Genomic DNA, 15,531 nt, shown 5'->3' on the forward strand with positions numbered 1-15,531 from the left:
AGAGAAGAGTTAGGTATAGAAAGGAACTCTAAAGAGTATATAAGTCCCCCAGAAGATTTTCCCCTTCCTCCCTGTCACATACCTCTTTGCCTCAACCCACTTAAATTCTGAGAAAAAAATCAATACAGTTAAATGAATGTAAGTATGGGTTTATCATTGTCTCTTTAAGTAGAATTATGCCCACATTTTACAAGTTCCATTTCTTTAGCTGCCAAAAACTAGTTCATTTAGCTGAGGTTGAGAATATTGGGCAGAGTCAAGGTGAGCATCTAGTGAAAAGCTTTGGAAACACTCCAGGGATAAAGCTGAAGACATTAATCACCAGAATAACAAATGAAATTGAATTGTTCTAGAATTGGGCTCCTTCACCTCATTTTCCACTTCTTCTTCCAGTGTGGTCATCAGGATTCAATTCTGGTCCTGTGCTGTCCATAGATAATACCAAAGGGAGCAGACACTCAACATTTACTTCTTTTTATCTCAACTCTAATCAAGAAAATGACGATGTTTCTGATATCTCTTCTCAAAAAACTTTTTTATTTTTACTTTAAGTTCTGGGATACATGTGCAGAATGTGCAGGTTTGTTACATAGGTTACATATTATACATAGCCATGGTGGTTTGCTGCACCTGTCAACACATCATCTAGGTTTTAAGCCCCGTATGCATTAGGTATTTGTTCTAATGCTCTCTGTTCCATTGCCCACTACCCCCTGACGGGCCCCAGTGTGTGATGTTCCCCTCTCAATGTCCATGTGTTCTCATTGTTCACCTCTCACTTATGAGTGAGAAGATGCAGTATTTGGTTTCCTGTTCCTGTGTTAGTTTGCTGAGAATACCTGAAAGCTTTGGAAAATCAGATTATCATTAAGAAATAATTCTTAGACCCAAAAATTTTGCCCAAAGAACTTCCTTCTCTGGAGACCTGAAGGAACAAATTAAATACTCATCATAAATATCCAAGTGCAAAACTACCAGTTTTGCATTTATAAAACTACCAGTTTGCAGATGAGGAAACTAAGATTCAGGAAGTGTAAATGATTTACCCCGGCATGAAGCTAGTTAATAGAAGAGCAGGTTGCTGCTTACTCTTACTATCTTACTTTTTTGTTAATCATTTATACACAAATCCTGAGTACCTACCATATCCATGGCACTAAGGGCTGTGAAGGGAACAAATCCAAAACATTCACGGTTCCTCCTCCCAATATTATTATTAGATACTTTAAACATTACAATAATGATAACCACTATATATCAAATACTCATTACGGGGGAGAAACTGGGTCAATATCATGGTCACAGACATTATTCTCTTGATATGAGTGTCAGTTTCTTCAGTTTACAGATGAAGAAAAGGAAACTGGTGTGCAAAATGTCATATAATTGTCTCAAATCACACAGTTCATCAGAAGCAGAGGTCAAATTTGTACTTACATTTGACTGATTCCAAGACCTTTGCTCTTAACTATATCATAAGCTGATGTAGTTCTGCAACTGAAACTTAACATTTACCTCCAGAGACAATGGAAGATACTTTAGCTAAAAGTAAAAGAAATTTTCAAAAATAAGGTTTATTAACGCTAGAATAATTTAACATAGGGAACCTGTAGAACTTCATCACTGTAGGTGAGTTGAAAATGAGAGGATACTAAATTAGAGGTTTTATTTAAGAGTGGGTCTACCTAATTGCCTAGTAGGAAGTGAAACCAAACGATATTTCAAGCTTTCTTTTATCCGATGACTTTAAGGAAAAACAATAACAACCATAAAACACCACCACTTACGACAACAGTCTTCTGTGTTTTCCCATGAATTCAAATGAGCTAAAGAGTGATAAATACATTGCAAGTAAAATAGCTATGCAGCACTCTTGGGAAATGTGGTTCCACGGAGATGCCACAGAGACTTTCATTGTAAAGCCTGGTACTGAAGTTTGGACAAAGGTGTGTTTGTGTGCAGTGACTAAGCTTGTGTGGGAGGGAGGCAACCACTGCAGATGGCTGAAAAATATGCTAATGTTGAAAGACCCATGTGATGGCTGGCATCCTGAAAGAGAGACAGATGTTTCCTCCCGAGAAGAATTTTAGAACAAGTGGCTTGCTGACCTATTCAGGCTTGATTCCTTAACTGCATCTCAGGGTCATACACACGTCAGAACCACTGAGACAATTGTCCTCCTCACTTTGTACCCCAGGAAAGAGATAGAGCAGCTAATTAATCACAAGGCCTTTGCTGATAATACCTTTCATTTGAAATTTTTTTTATGTTTTAGTTTTTAAGATGTTTTCATGTTCTCTGAGACTTGCTTTCAGAATGCTGCCTTTGTTCACATGCTGGGTCTCCTACAGTGCTCACATTGCTCCACTCTCTGTACGTTTTTTTTTTTTTTTTCCCATAAAAACCATCCCTCTTATATTCACTTTTAAATCTTTCTTTTCCCCACTAAACTATATGATCATTTCATGGTAGGGAGCATGACTAACTTGTTAACCACAAAATCCCAAGAGCCCAACATAATGCAAGATACACAGAAGTCTCTCAAAAACATCTTTTCTCAGCACTCCTGGGAATACCTGCAAGACATTCTCAGATATACTAGAGAGGCAGAGCGTAGATTGTCTTTAATTAGTCTACTTAAACAAGATTGTTCATTCCTTCATTTATTCAATTTAGGCACTGCTCTAAATGACCAGGATGCTGCAATAAAAAGAGCAACAAAAAAAATTCCCATCCTTGTGGGTTTTGTGTGTTAGCATCAATATATTTTGAAAAGAAATTGAAAAAAAACCAGGTACTTCGACTACAAAAATCATTTTGTTTGCAGATTACATAACACTGTTAACTCAAGTTCCTGGATCTATAGATGAAAAATAAAATTAAAAATTAAAAAACAGCCAGGCGCAGTGGCTCACAACTGTAATCCTAGCACTTTGGACGGCCAAGGCGGACGGATTACCTGAGGTCAGGAGTTCGAGACCAGCCTGGTCAACATAGTGAAACCCTGTCTCTACTAAAAAAAGTTAGCCAGGAGTGGTGGCACATGCTTGTAATCCCAGCTAGTTGGGCGGCTGAGGCAGGAGAATCGCTTGAACCCAAGAGACAGAGGTTGCAGTGAGCCGAGATCATGCCACTGCACTCTAGCCTGGGCAACAGAGCGAGACTGTGTCTCAAAAATATATAAATAAATAAATAAGTTAATTAATTAAAATTCAAAAACATTGCTAAGGATCTCACAAGTTTTCTTCTATCTTAATCAGGTGGTGATTGCCCCCCTAAAACCAGAAGAGTTTTAACCTGCAAAGTACAACTTAAAGATACATAAATCTGCTGTAATGGATATGAAAGCTAACTGTGTACCACTCCATGCCCACCTTTCTGCATCTGGCATTACAAGCTCTCCAAAAGCTTTAGTATAAATTCACATGTCCTGTTGTTTCTTGCCACCTCTCAGAGTTCTGAAGGAATAGGCACCAGGTCCTGATAAGAACAGAAACATCTGGAGTGTGGGAGTATTCATCTAAAGAAGAAAAGTGAAAATAGCATGCACTGAACTGTTCGGTGTGCTAAGTAATGATTAGCGTTTTCACATGCATTGTCTCATTTAATCTTTGAAATAAACAAACAACAAAGTGCATCATATGCCCCCCTTTTATTTTCTACCAAATGAGGAAATAGGGTAAGAGGTAGAGATGTACCTTTATGGCTCTATAGAGAGATTTATGGCTTTTGTAATGGTCAGAGCACCTAAATCACTAATTAACTTCCTAGCAAATTTATAGGCTGACATAACAACTGAATAAATGGTTTCACTAGATACTGAGGAATTTTGTTCATAACCTTGTGCCAAAAAAGAAATGGGAAACCATTAGATCAGAGAGAGTGGCCATCTACCTTCTATTCACCCAGGGATGATTTTGTAGAAAAAATAGGAACTGGCTATAGTTGATACTATATAAAGAAATACTGACTTTTAAAATTCTCCACTCTCTTTCTTAACAGATTCTCTTTTTTTTTTTTTTTTTTTCTGTCCTTAAGGTCTCAAAGTTTTCTCCAGCTGAAAATACAGCTGCCTCATAGAAACATTGCATAAGAAAATTAACAACAATAAACCCCAGAGGAATCAGGGAAGTGGTGATAAGGCTGCTTTATGCTTTCCTTTTACCCAGCTGAGAACTTCCTTTAGGCCTCACTTGCTGAATGCTAAGAGGCCAGGGAGGAGCACTAGGGCACATAGGAGAGAGACAGGATGGCGGGAAGCAGCGAACAGATATGGGAGCAAAGGGAATTTTAAAAAGAGGAAAAGTCTGTGGCCGGGGCTGGCCCAAGGAAAAAGTTGAAGGTCAGCAGAGGGATTTTAACATAACCCTCTCCATCTCCCTCTCTATTCTCTACAGTGTTTTCATCACACTCAGCTCCTACCCTCTCCCCAGCTGCTCTGATTCCCATCCGTCCATCCACCTGAAACAACAAATGCTCCAGACCAAGAGTTAGTTTTGTGTTTACAGTAGAGCCTCATTTTGCACAAATGTAACTCATGTTCTGATTTTAGAACCTAGTCTTGCCACTAATTTTCTTTATCCTCAACCACAAACAAATCTATTAGCATGTATTAAGGCTATGGAAAAAACCAGACTGGGCTATAACCAGCAGGCAAGCTTGAGAATGGACAGTACTCCCCATTCTCTTCCGGACAATTAATAGTTACTACAAAGGCAGAATGCTGTAAAGGGCCAGACACCAGCATATACACTTTCTTTTTTCTTTAGTCTAGATCAATGGTAATCAAGTTTCAATATGCTTAATAATTACTGAATAGTAAATATCACAAAATCATTTACACTATAATTCATAGGTGATTTAAGGGCTTTTTTTTTTTTTTTTTTTTTTTTTTTTGAGACAGGGTCTTACTCTGTCACCCAGGCTGGAGTGCAGTGGGCAATCTCGCCTCACTGCAACCTCCACCTCCTGGGCTCTAGTAATTCTTGTGCCTCAGCCTCTCGAGTAGCTGGGATTACAGGCATGTACAACCAAGCCCTGCTAGTGATTTAAAGGCTTTTAAGTAAAATTTTGTCTCTGCAAAATTTTCATCTAGTTTTGACTTTTAAACATACCCAGCTGCAAAAGGTCATCTCTACTATAATACATTTTTCTGGAGAGAAAGTTATAGCATTTGAAATACTCTCTAAGGAGCCTATAACCACCAAAGATAAGAACAACTCCTCTTCCCATAACAAATCTCATCTGTCTCATGTCTTACTCTCTCAGGAATATCCTATTCCTCTGCTAAATTAATGCAGCTCAACCAATGAATTAATCGGAGTTAAATTTTTCGTGTTTCCTATACTTAAACAGCACCTATACTTCACACAAGACCTTAGTGCCTAAACCCAAGGGATAAGGAACTGTGGGAAATTCCAAGCACTTTGGCAGAATCCAGAAGGGAAATACTTGAGTTAGGAAGTCAAATGCGTTTTTAGAACCTCTTTAACCATGACTTACAGGTAAGGGCTTCCTCATCCTCCAGGAGTTTTGTTCTTGGCACACACTGCCGACCTTACTGACAGCTCTCATGCCACAGCTGGTAAGTGACAGTAGCAGTGGAATATTTGCCTGATTCTGAGGGATCTTTAGGGGAATAAAGTAGAAAGGGAAGCTGAAGAGAAGATACCTGAGAACCCTGAAGCAGAGATAAATTTTTGGAGAAGACACTTTTGGGACTGCTATCACCCCAGTTTCCCATTTGTTGAAAGGCAATAGAACAAAATCAGAAAATATTGTAGCTAAACTTCTGAGATCTATCTCATGTACACAGACAAGTACACAGAAATAACAGATGCCAACGTGATCCAGCAGGTCTGGCATACTTTGCCATTAGAAAGTATTGCCCAGTGCTGGCCGGGTGCAGTGGCTCACGCCTGTAATCCCAGCACTTTGGGAGGCCGAGGCGGGCAGATCACAAGATCAGGAGATCGAGACCATCCTGGCTAACACGGTGAAACTCCGTCTCTACTTACAAAAAAAATACAAAAAAAATTTGCCGGGCTTGGTGGCGGGCGCCTGTAGTCCTAGCTACTAGGGAGGCTGAGGCAGGAGAATGGCGTGAACCCAGGAGGCAGAGCTTGCAGTGAGATGAGATTGCGCCACTGCACTCCAGCCTGGGCGACAGAGCAAGACTCCGTCAAAAAAAAAAAAAAAAAAAAGGAAAGAAAGAGAAAGAAAAGAAGTATTTCCCAGTGCTCTCTTCAGCAGTACATATACTAAAATTGAAAGGGTTGCCCTTAAGAGCGGCTGGGGCCCAGAGCCACCTTTGGCCAATTCTGGGCAGGAAAAAAAATGACAATGGGAGTACCCATTTCAACTGCCACATCAGGAAACCACAAATGTCTATTCTATCAGTCTAGAGAATCCACCAATTCTGTGCCTTTGCGGAACATTTGTAGGTCATACCTAGTTGGGCAACCACTCCCTTCCCTCTACAAGGCAAAAATTCGTACTCTGCCTATCACTGCAGCATAGATAAGTGCATGCATGGTGCACAGAGATACAGAAAGCTGAAATACAGTATTTTGCAGAGCTTTGATTGTAGCTGAAAATTTATATGAAAAAGATGGCTAGAGATAATGAACATCTTTGCACTGAAAACGTTGCATCTGAACTTTAGGAACTAGCAGAAGAAATACAGAGCATTCTATACAATTAGATGAAAACCCATGAAAAAAGTAATCTGTCTGCACAGTGAGTCTGGGACATAAATAATGTGAGGTACAGCAGAGTAGACAAGTCAAGCCCTGCATAAAGAACCAAAATAGAAATATTTCCCTTGGTCACCTCTGGCAGAGGATTTTACCAGTTCCTTGGCATGGAGGAATCAAAATAGATATAAGAATATAGGATTTTAGGTTTGTTACATACTATTGTTATCTTACTCATGCTAACTGTACAATAAAGTTCATACAATTTTCATTTCATAATATAGATTAGCTAACCATTCATTAACTCTTTCATTTTCTTACTAAAAATCAAAGTTAAAGAATTCCTCCAGGTATATAAAAAGATTTCTGGACTGAGATGAAACTTCACTAAATTTTGCAGTCAAGATTCTGGTATCTAGACAAAAAGGACAGATAAGCAGCAGATGTTCTTATCCTAGCTCTGTGTTTTACAAACAGCAAATGTAATAAAGAAAAAGGTATGTTTTCTCTTCCAGTGATCCATAGATTTGCTCTAATCATTGTAGGCATTTAAAGATGTAATCTTGTAATCTCATGGTCAGGAAGTAGGGTTGCTTTTAGTACAAAGCTACCAGAGCTGGACATAGAATGACTTCCACCCCAGCCTTATAAACATGGCCCTGTTTCACCTGAGCTCACGAGTCCCACAGTGCCTGGACTCCCAATGATCGGCTCATACCCACAGTATCTGCCTTTGGTTCTGAAGCCTCATAACTTTTTTAAAAACACCTCTTGTCAATGTAAGTTTTTCAAACTCTACCCAATAAAGTTTGCTCTATTATTGTAAAATAACCATGGTAAGAAAAAGGAACAATTGTCACACTGAAGGCCTCAGTGTGATTTCTTGTTCTACCAAACTCTATTGGAACTTTGTGAAATTACTGCTCTTCTCTGGTCCTCAGTTTACTGACTTGTAAAACAAGGGTTTAGAGTCCAAAAGACGATCTTTCAGTTGTACATTTTCCAAGGGAACGTGAGTGAATGATAACCTTGTCTGTGAAAAATTCATCCATTTAACAACAGGGACATGTACCACTACCACTTATTAGAATGGCTAAAATCTGAAAACTCTGTTAATACTAACTGCTATCAAGTATTCAGAGCAGCAGAAATTCTCATTCATTGCTGGTGGGAATGAAAAATGGTATAGCCACTTTTAAAGACAGTTCGGCAGTTTCTTATGCAACTAATACAGACTTAAAAGCTATCATGCTCCTAAGTATTTGCCCAACTGATTTGAAAACATAAGTCCACACAAAAACCTGCACATGAATGTTTATAGCAATTCAATTAATATTAACAGTTGCCAAAAACTGGAAGTAATCAAGATGCCCTTCAATAAATGAATGGATAAACAAACCTTGCTATATCCACGCAATGGTATACTATTCAGTGATAAAGGGAATGAGTTATCAAGCCACAAAAACATGCATGACTCCTACGTGTATATTGCAAAGTAAAAACAGCAAGTCTAAAAACGCTACGCAATGTATAATCCCAGGTATATAACATTCTGGAAAAGGCAAAACTATGGAGATGGTAAATAGTTCAGTGGATGCTGTATATTCCAGAAGGTAGGTGAGTAGGGCTGAACAGGTGAAGTGTGTCGGATTTTTGGGGGCATGAAACTATCTTGTGTGATAGTGTAATGATGTGTATTCCTCAAAGCTTATAGAATATTACAGTTCAAAGTGTCATTGTAAATTATGCAAATGTTTTCAAAATCATTTAGGAAGTCAGACGATCTCAGAATTGAATACAGGTATAATAAAGGTCTCTAATATTTTAAATGCATTAAACCTCACTAAATGGGGTTGGGAATTAGGTGTCGACTTAAATAACTTTGGAAATGAGTATAGTCTGTAAGTCTAAAGACAAACGGGTCTCTGTGTACTCTAGTTGACAAAGTTTTTTCCCTCAAGAGTGTGGGTCAATAACTCTGAAACCAATGTACATGGATATTGGAATTGAGCAATTAAGTAAATGGATGGTGTATGGTAGGTGCCAAGTTTCTTACTGTTGGAGTTGAGTAAGAGGGTACAGATAAGCAGTGGGAGGAGCCTAGAATGATCCATGTGTGATAGGTTAGAGTTTGAAATATCAGTATAAACCCATGTTTAGATTAATATAGATACAGATGGTTACATATAGAAATGTTTATAGATATGTGCATATATGCCATTAAGTACACACACATCTCTCTCCTTGCTTTGTCATCTGAGATGGCCTGGAAGCCATTGCACCCCAGTTGCAATAAGCACAGCTAGTTCCCAGATCTTGGTTTCTAATACCATTCTCCAATAAAAGGAACTAGGGCCCCTTGGTAAAATGGCTGGCTCTAGAACTTGAGCAGAAAATATGCAAGATGAGCCTGGAACACCTTGCAACTACAGAAAGTAAAAAAAGTGCTTAAAACAAAACAAAACCCCACACTGATGGGGGTACGTCAAAACAATACAAGAGGCAACTGAAATATCTCCCAATGGCCAAAGTTGGAATAATATGAGCAACAAAATAAATAAAGTAGCACTAGATTCTAAGTTAAAGCATAAAATAATTATTTATGACTACACACTCATATAAATGACTAAATAAATAAATGAAACAGAAGAAACAAATGTCCTATGCAGAAGAATTCCAAATAATTTATAGATTTTCCACCTTAAAGGAGGGGGAGCACAATACACAACTACTCAAGTGTGGGCTGCACATAGTGACTTTCTTTCAAGAATACAATACAGAAAAGGACAAAACCAAATAACTTCCCAGTGGAGAAGCCTGACAAATACTACCAAGCCAGATCATGGTTAACATCAACAGTGATAAATCATATTGATACTGTGTACCCTTGATATGATGTAATTAGAATGGCATTTTACCTCTGCGGTCATCCTTTCCAAAACACATCACCCCGTCTAACCATGGGGGAAAAAAAACAGACAAATCTCAATTGTGGGATATTCAGCAAAATATCTGACTTATTCATTTTTGTTGCTGCAACAGAATGCCTGAGACTGGGTGATTTCTAATGAACAGAAATTTATTGGCTCACAGTTCTGGAGGCTAGGAAGCCGAAGATCAAGGGGCTGGCATCTGGCCAGGGCCTTCTTGCTGCATCTTCCCATGGTGGAACAGTGAAGGTCAAGAGAGGGCAAGAGGGGGCCAAGCTCACCCTTTTATAATGGCACCAATCCTACCCATAATGGGGGAACGCTCACAGCCTAATCACCTCTTAAAGGTCCCACCTCAATATTAATTATAAATATCAATTATAAATAAATTGAAATTTAATTGCTACAATGACAATTAAATTTCAACAAGGGCTTTGGAAGGGACATTTAAATGGTAGCAGTATCTAACTAGTGCTCCTCAAAACTATGAGGGTCCTCAAAACAGGGAAAATCTGAGAAACTGTCATAGCTAAGAGAAGAAATGACTACTAAATATAATGTGATACACTAGATTGGATCCTGGAACAACAACAAAAAAAGAACATAAGGTAAAACAAAACAAAACAAAACAAAAAACTGGCCAGGTGTGGTGGCTCACACCTGTAATTCCAGCACTTTGGGAGGCCGAGGTGGGTGGATCATGAGGTCAGGAGATCGAGACCCTCTTGGCTAACACAGTGAAACCCCATCTCTACTAAAAAAAAAAATACAAAAAAAATTACCCAGGCGTGGTGGCAGGCACCTGTAGTTCCAGCTACTCAGGAGGCTGAGGCAGGAGAATGGCGTGAACTTGGGAGCTGGAGCTTGCAGTCAGCCGAGATCATGCCACTGCGCTGCAGCCTGGGTAACACAGCGAGACTCTGTCTCAAAAGAAAAAAAAAAAAAACTAAGGACTGAGTACAGTATGCAGTCTAGTTAGTAATAATGTATCACCATTGGTTCATTAATTGTGAAAAATGTGACATACGAATGTAAGATAGTTATAATAGGGGAAATTGAGTGTGGGGTATATGGAAAGATGGAACTATTTTCACAATAATTCTGTAGATCTAAAACTGTTCTAAAATAAAAGTGTATTTTAAAAGTTATTCTTTCTACATTGAACAAATGCTGTTATGCTTTTGCATTGTGCTGGGCTGCACTTCATATAAAGCAATGAGTAAAACAAACCTGGCCCATGCCTTCAGGGAGCTTATAGTCTAATTTGAAGCAATGACATTCAGCAACTAAATAAAATAGAAGGAATGGACCCATGTTGAGGAGTTCATAAAGATTAATGGATGTAAAGGCTGAAGTGGTGTCCTCAGACTAATCCCAAATCCTTTACTCTAGGCCTTAGAGCCACAGGCTACCTTTGAACCCAGCCAGAAAACAAGTTTTATTGGTGACAAAAGAGACTCTGTGGAAGGTGGTGCTGGGTGGACTGAATCAACACATTAGAATCAGAAGACGCAAGATAAAATCCCATGTTCTGTCTCATATTTGTCATACCAGTTCTTTGAGCTACAATTTCTTCACCAGTAAAATTTAGCTAACAATACCCATCCTGCAGAATTGGTATGAAGATTAAATGTGATTGTATAAACTGCTAAGCACATGTAACGTCCACTTTCAGGGGCTTAGCTGGAACCTCACACAAATCTGTTCATTTATTCCAGAACATGTTCTATTCCAACATGCTATGTTCTCTTTTCTCAGAAAGATCACAAACTATAAGTTTTTTGAGTATAGTTTCCCCTCTCCCTCTAAATATGCCTCTCTCTCAAGAGCTCTTGTCTCCCCACACCTCACTTCCTTATCAGTAAAAGCCTTGTGTGCAATGATGCTATAACTCAACAGATCTTTCCAAGACAGAAAAATTGTGTTTCTAGTTGCTTTGCTTTCACACAAGGAAACTCAATTTATCTTGTGGAGGGTGAAAGGAAGTTTCATCCAATTTATTTTTGGAAGCTGGGAATATGCTGTGGAGAAAGAGAAAAAACTAGAGAGAACATTTAAATTTAAAATCTACAAGACGCTATCTCAATTTGTACACCAGTAATTCAGAATTTTTGACAATTCAGAGAGAATTCCCTATGGTTCTACTGAATAAAAATAAAAGCTAGCAACTCCAATGCAATATATTTAGTGGTATATTCTCATTATATTAATCAACTTGATAGAAACAAGCCCATGTTAAATTCTATTTAATATATAAAAGCATGCTTTTTAAGTTTTTTTAATGTATTGGCTAATTTAGACACAGTCTTTCTGGATACATGATGCTATATCGTATTAGTATTACCAAGCCTGCTGTAACTGAACCCAAGCAGACAAACAAATAACTATGTGTAAAATAACACTGAAGACAACGTCGTTAGAATAGGAATGAAAGGAGAAAGCAATGCTTAGAACTCCAAATAAGAGGATGTCTTTGGGTGAACAATAATGAGCAAGTCATAAAAATATATTTAAGTCCAAAATCCAAACTCTGTTTTGTGTTTATTTAGTCAGGAAGCTAACATTGCCTGTCTAATCTTAATTTTAGTCTAATTCAGGTGATGATGTGTAGCACCTACTGAAGAAATGGATGTTTTAACAACTTCACCAGCCCTTGGCAAAGGAACAGTTAAACATTACCTCTGTCTCCCCTTTCTCCATCCTGAAATCTGGCTGAGTTAATGACTATTTATCTAGGTTTGACACTGATAAATTTGGATATTTATCCATAATATGAGTCTAGAAATCAGCTTTCTATAATGGTAGTATATTCAGAAAAAAAATCTGTATCAAATACTAAAAAGACTGCAGAGAAGACTCTGATGGAAATCCACATTTTATCACATTTATAAATTTATAAATATATATTTTATTCTACCATAAATTTTTATTCATTCAATTACATTATCATTTTTTCTGTATCAAGTTTAGCTAAATGCTATTTGAAATTCTTTCTTAGAGTACTTCCAAAATTACTAAGAAAAGAATTTAAATCAAAAAATGTTGCAAACCTATCTCCTATAGAAAAACTGAGACAAAACTCACAACGTCCTTTCGTTTACTTTTTTACTATTAATACACTACATTTTATAGACTTCATATTTTTCAATGCCTTTTCACAACACTACATCATTGATCTGTTTTATAGGTGATAAAATAATTTCAGAGACACTAAGGGTCTGAATTGAAGTCATACAGCAAAAAGTGATGACCCCAGGACAAAACTGCAGGACTGGCTGTGAAGTCCGTGCTATCTGCAACATAACAGCGCATCTGCAAAGAGAGTGATTTATCTAAATAACTTTTTAAATTTACATATTTATAAAATATAAAACAAATCATGAGATTGAGAATTAAACTTTGAAATATCAGAGGGAGATAAAATTACCAATCTGTTCACTTAATCAGTGTGGACAACAAATCACATCAGAGAAATGAGTTGAGCTCTCAACATTAATCAATCTGAAAGAGCTTCATTGTGTAGAATAGAACTAGTAATGAAGTGTTTGGGGACAATCTTGGGTATTCTGAAGAAATGAAATGATTCAGAACATTAAAAAGTGACTATATTCAGAGACAAATAGCCCACCCCTTCCTGCTGCACTTGTATCAGTTGAGATTTCTATCCCTTGGAAGTAATAGACACTATCTTAAGCCTGCTTAAGCAAAACATGGAAATGTATTACAAGGATCATATGTCTGGGGCTCATGATACTAAAGACTATTTTTAAGCATTCTTTGCAGGAATCTAAGAAAAAGGGAAGATGTTGGAGGAAAGAAGAGACAGCTCAAAGGAGGACTCAGTGGGTAGAAACAGCTAACAGATCTGTTTCCGAATGAACAGAGATGCTCTCTAAGGATTCCCACTTAAGTGAGGAATCTCAGGCAAATGTGGGGATTGGTAAATCACTGCAGCTTTATAAATGAGAGGAAAGGAGCGAGCCAATCTTGGGCATTATGCTAACGTGACTCCATTTCTACCAACAGACTGGTGAGGCCTGAGGACATGGGTTACACAGATACCAGGGGTGTGATACAAAAGAGAGGGGGAGTCCTCCACACACCAGTGGAAAGAACACAACATGAGATTTCTGCAGAAAGCTGCCCTCATCAGTGGTTTTGGCACGATGAGATCGCTTCAATCCTGGGGAAAGCAGGGGGCAGGAGGCAGGAGGGAGCAAAGGCAAGAGCCCTGGGCAGCAGCATCTGCTTCTTTCGCACTGGGATATTTGGCAGCAGACCCTACCCTAGGCAGAAAAGCTGGGGCTGGAAAGAAGTAAAATGATAGTGTTTGGGGGCGGGGATGTTCTGGTGAAATACGCTGAGAATAACTCAGAAGTAATCCATAAAGATTTTAAAGGAGTCTGGTGTGAACGACACAAAGCCAAAGGAATACCATATTTGGACTGCCATTCTGATGCTGTTGGATTGGGAAACATGCTGTATATATCACTATATATATGTGAATATCTTTCTATCTCTCTATCTATGGAGTTTTCTGAGTATTGCCTCTTTACCATACTATGTCATGGTACTTAATGGTGGGGAAGTTGTCTTGTGCATTTCTCTGCCCTTTCCTGAACGCCTTCTGACACAATGTAGGAATTCAAATCAAATGTATCTATGAGAGTCCTGATGTCTCACAAACATGTGATCCCTTCCATGTCATTTCTACTTTCACTAAAGGATTCTACCCATGACACTAGTCAAGATGTCAGGAAGTTATACATATGGAAGATAGCAACAAAGATCTTCTGTAGCCCAGAACACATTGATTGGCATTCATTTTAAAAGACATGTCTCATGTTATGTAATGCTTACATTCCTAAAAAGTTGATATGTTGCAGTGAAATGTCTATAAAGGCAGATGGTATTTAAACACTGATTTAAAAAAAAAAAACTCTGTAGCGGATTAATTTGAAATGAAATACTCACTTCTCATTAATTTTCTTTGTAGATTTGTATTGCCTCCATAGTAGATCTGCAGAAAAGGGTAGAACATAGCAGAGTGAAAAGAACATGGGTTTCAAGCCAAATAGACTAAGAATAGATCTTTATCTACAATTAACTAACTGTGTGAGCTTAAACACATTTCTTAGACTTCTGAGCTGTTTTCTCATCTGTAAAGTAGGGCCATTACTGATCTCACAATTTACTGTGAGGAACCGTGTAAAGAACTTGTACATAGTAGATAGACATAGCTAGATATGGATATAGATGGTATGTTTTATATTTTTTCTATATATATATATGCTTCTCTCTCTATGTAGATATATAGAGAGATATTGGGACAAAACTCTCAATGCTCTTTTGTTTACTATTTTTATTATTAATACTTTACATTTTATAGACTATATTTTAATGCCTTTTCATAAAATTATGTCACTGTCTGCTTTATAGGTGACGAAATAATTTCAGAGATACTGAAGTCTGAATTAAAGTTATGCAACAAAAAGTGATAGACCCAAGATCAAACTGCAGGTGTCTTGGCTATAAAGTCCCTGCTATCTGCAACATAGGAGACATATATGTATATATGTGTGCATGTGTATACACATGCCCCTATATCTATATCTAGCCATATATATATATATATATATAAAACCATATTTTTTTGTTTCTGAAGAGAATGACATTTCTAGAATTTTTCAGGTATATATACAGAAATAAAAGTTAAAAAAACTGTGCAACCCAGTCAAGTCAACCATCAAAAATTCTAATATTCTGGATAAGAACTATTAGATTTATACTTTTAACCATTTTTAAATTATACTGAGATTAGTATCTTAGCCTACTATTTTATTACTGCTTAAGGTTGACAGCCTCACCACAGTTCTAAACGAATAAATGAATGAGATGCAAATTTT

At 37.7% G+C, this 15,531-nt stretch overlaps 1 protein-coding gene across 11 annotated transcripts in view; it reads right to left on the reverse strand.

The window, feature by feature from the left end:
- Positions 1 to 3,507: 3,507 nt before the first annotated feature.
- Positions 3,508 to 15,531, reverse strand: part of FAM76B (family with sequence similarity 76 member B) — a 67,901-nt gene continuing 55,877 nt past the window's right edge. For 2 of the 11 annotated variants that reach the window (XR_009215746.1, XR_009215749.1), the window contains exons 14-15: positions 14,600 to 14,645; positions 12,922 to 12,937 (exon numbers count right to left, since the gene is read on the reverse strand). Coding sequence is in view for 3 of the 11 variants with exons in the window: in XM_058446959.1 (XP_058302942.1) it covers positions 12,915 to 12,937; positions 14,600 to 14,645 (69 nt within the window). In the remaining 8 variants the exon portion in view is untranslated. Of the gene's footprint in view, positions 3,521 to 12,836; positions 12,938 to 14,599; positions 14,646 to 15,531 lie in introns of those variants that run through there. The other 9 variants (XR_009215747.1, XM_058446958.1, XM_058446959.1 and 6 more) reach the window with 8 other exon arrangements.

The sequence above is a fragment of the Hylobates moloch genome, unplaced genomic scaffold (assembly GCF_009828535.3).
Source record: "Hylobates moloch isolate HMO894 unplaced genomic scaffold, HMol_V3 SCAFFOLD_11, whole genome shotgun sequence".
NCBI lineage: Eukaryota > Metazoa > Chordata > Mammalia > Primates > Hylobatidae > Hylobates > Hylobates moloch.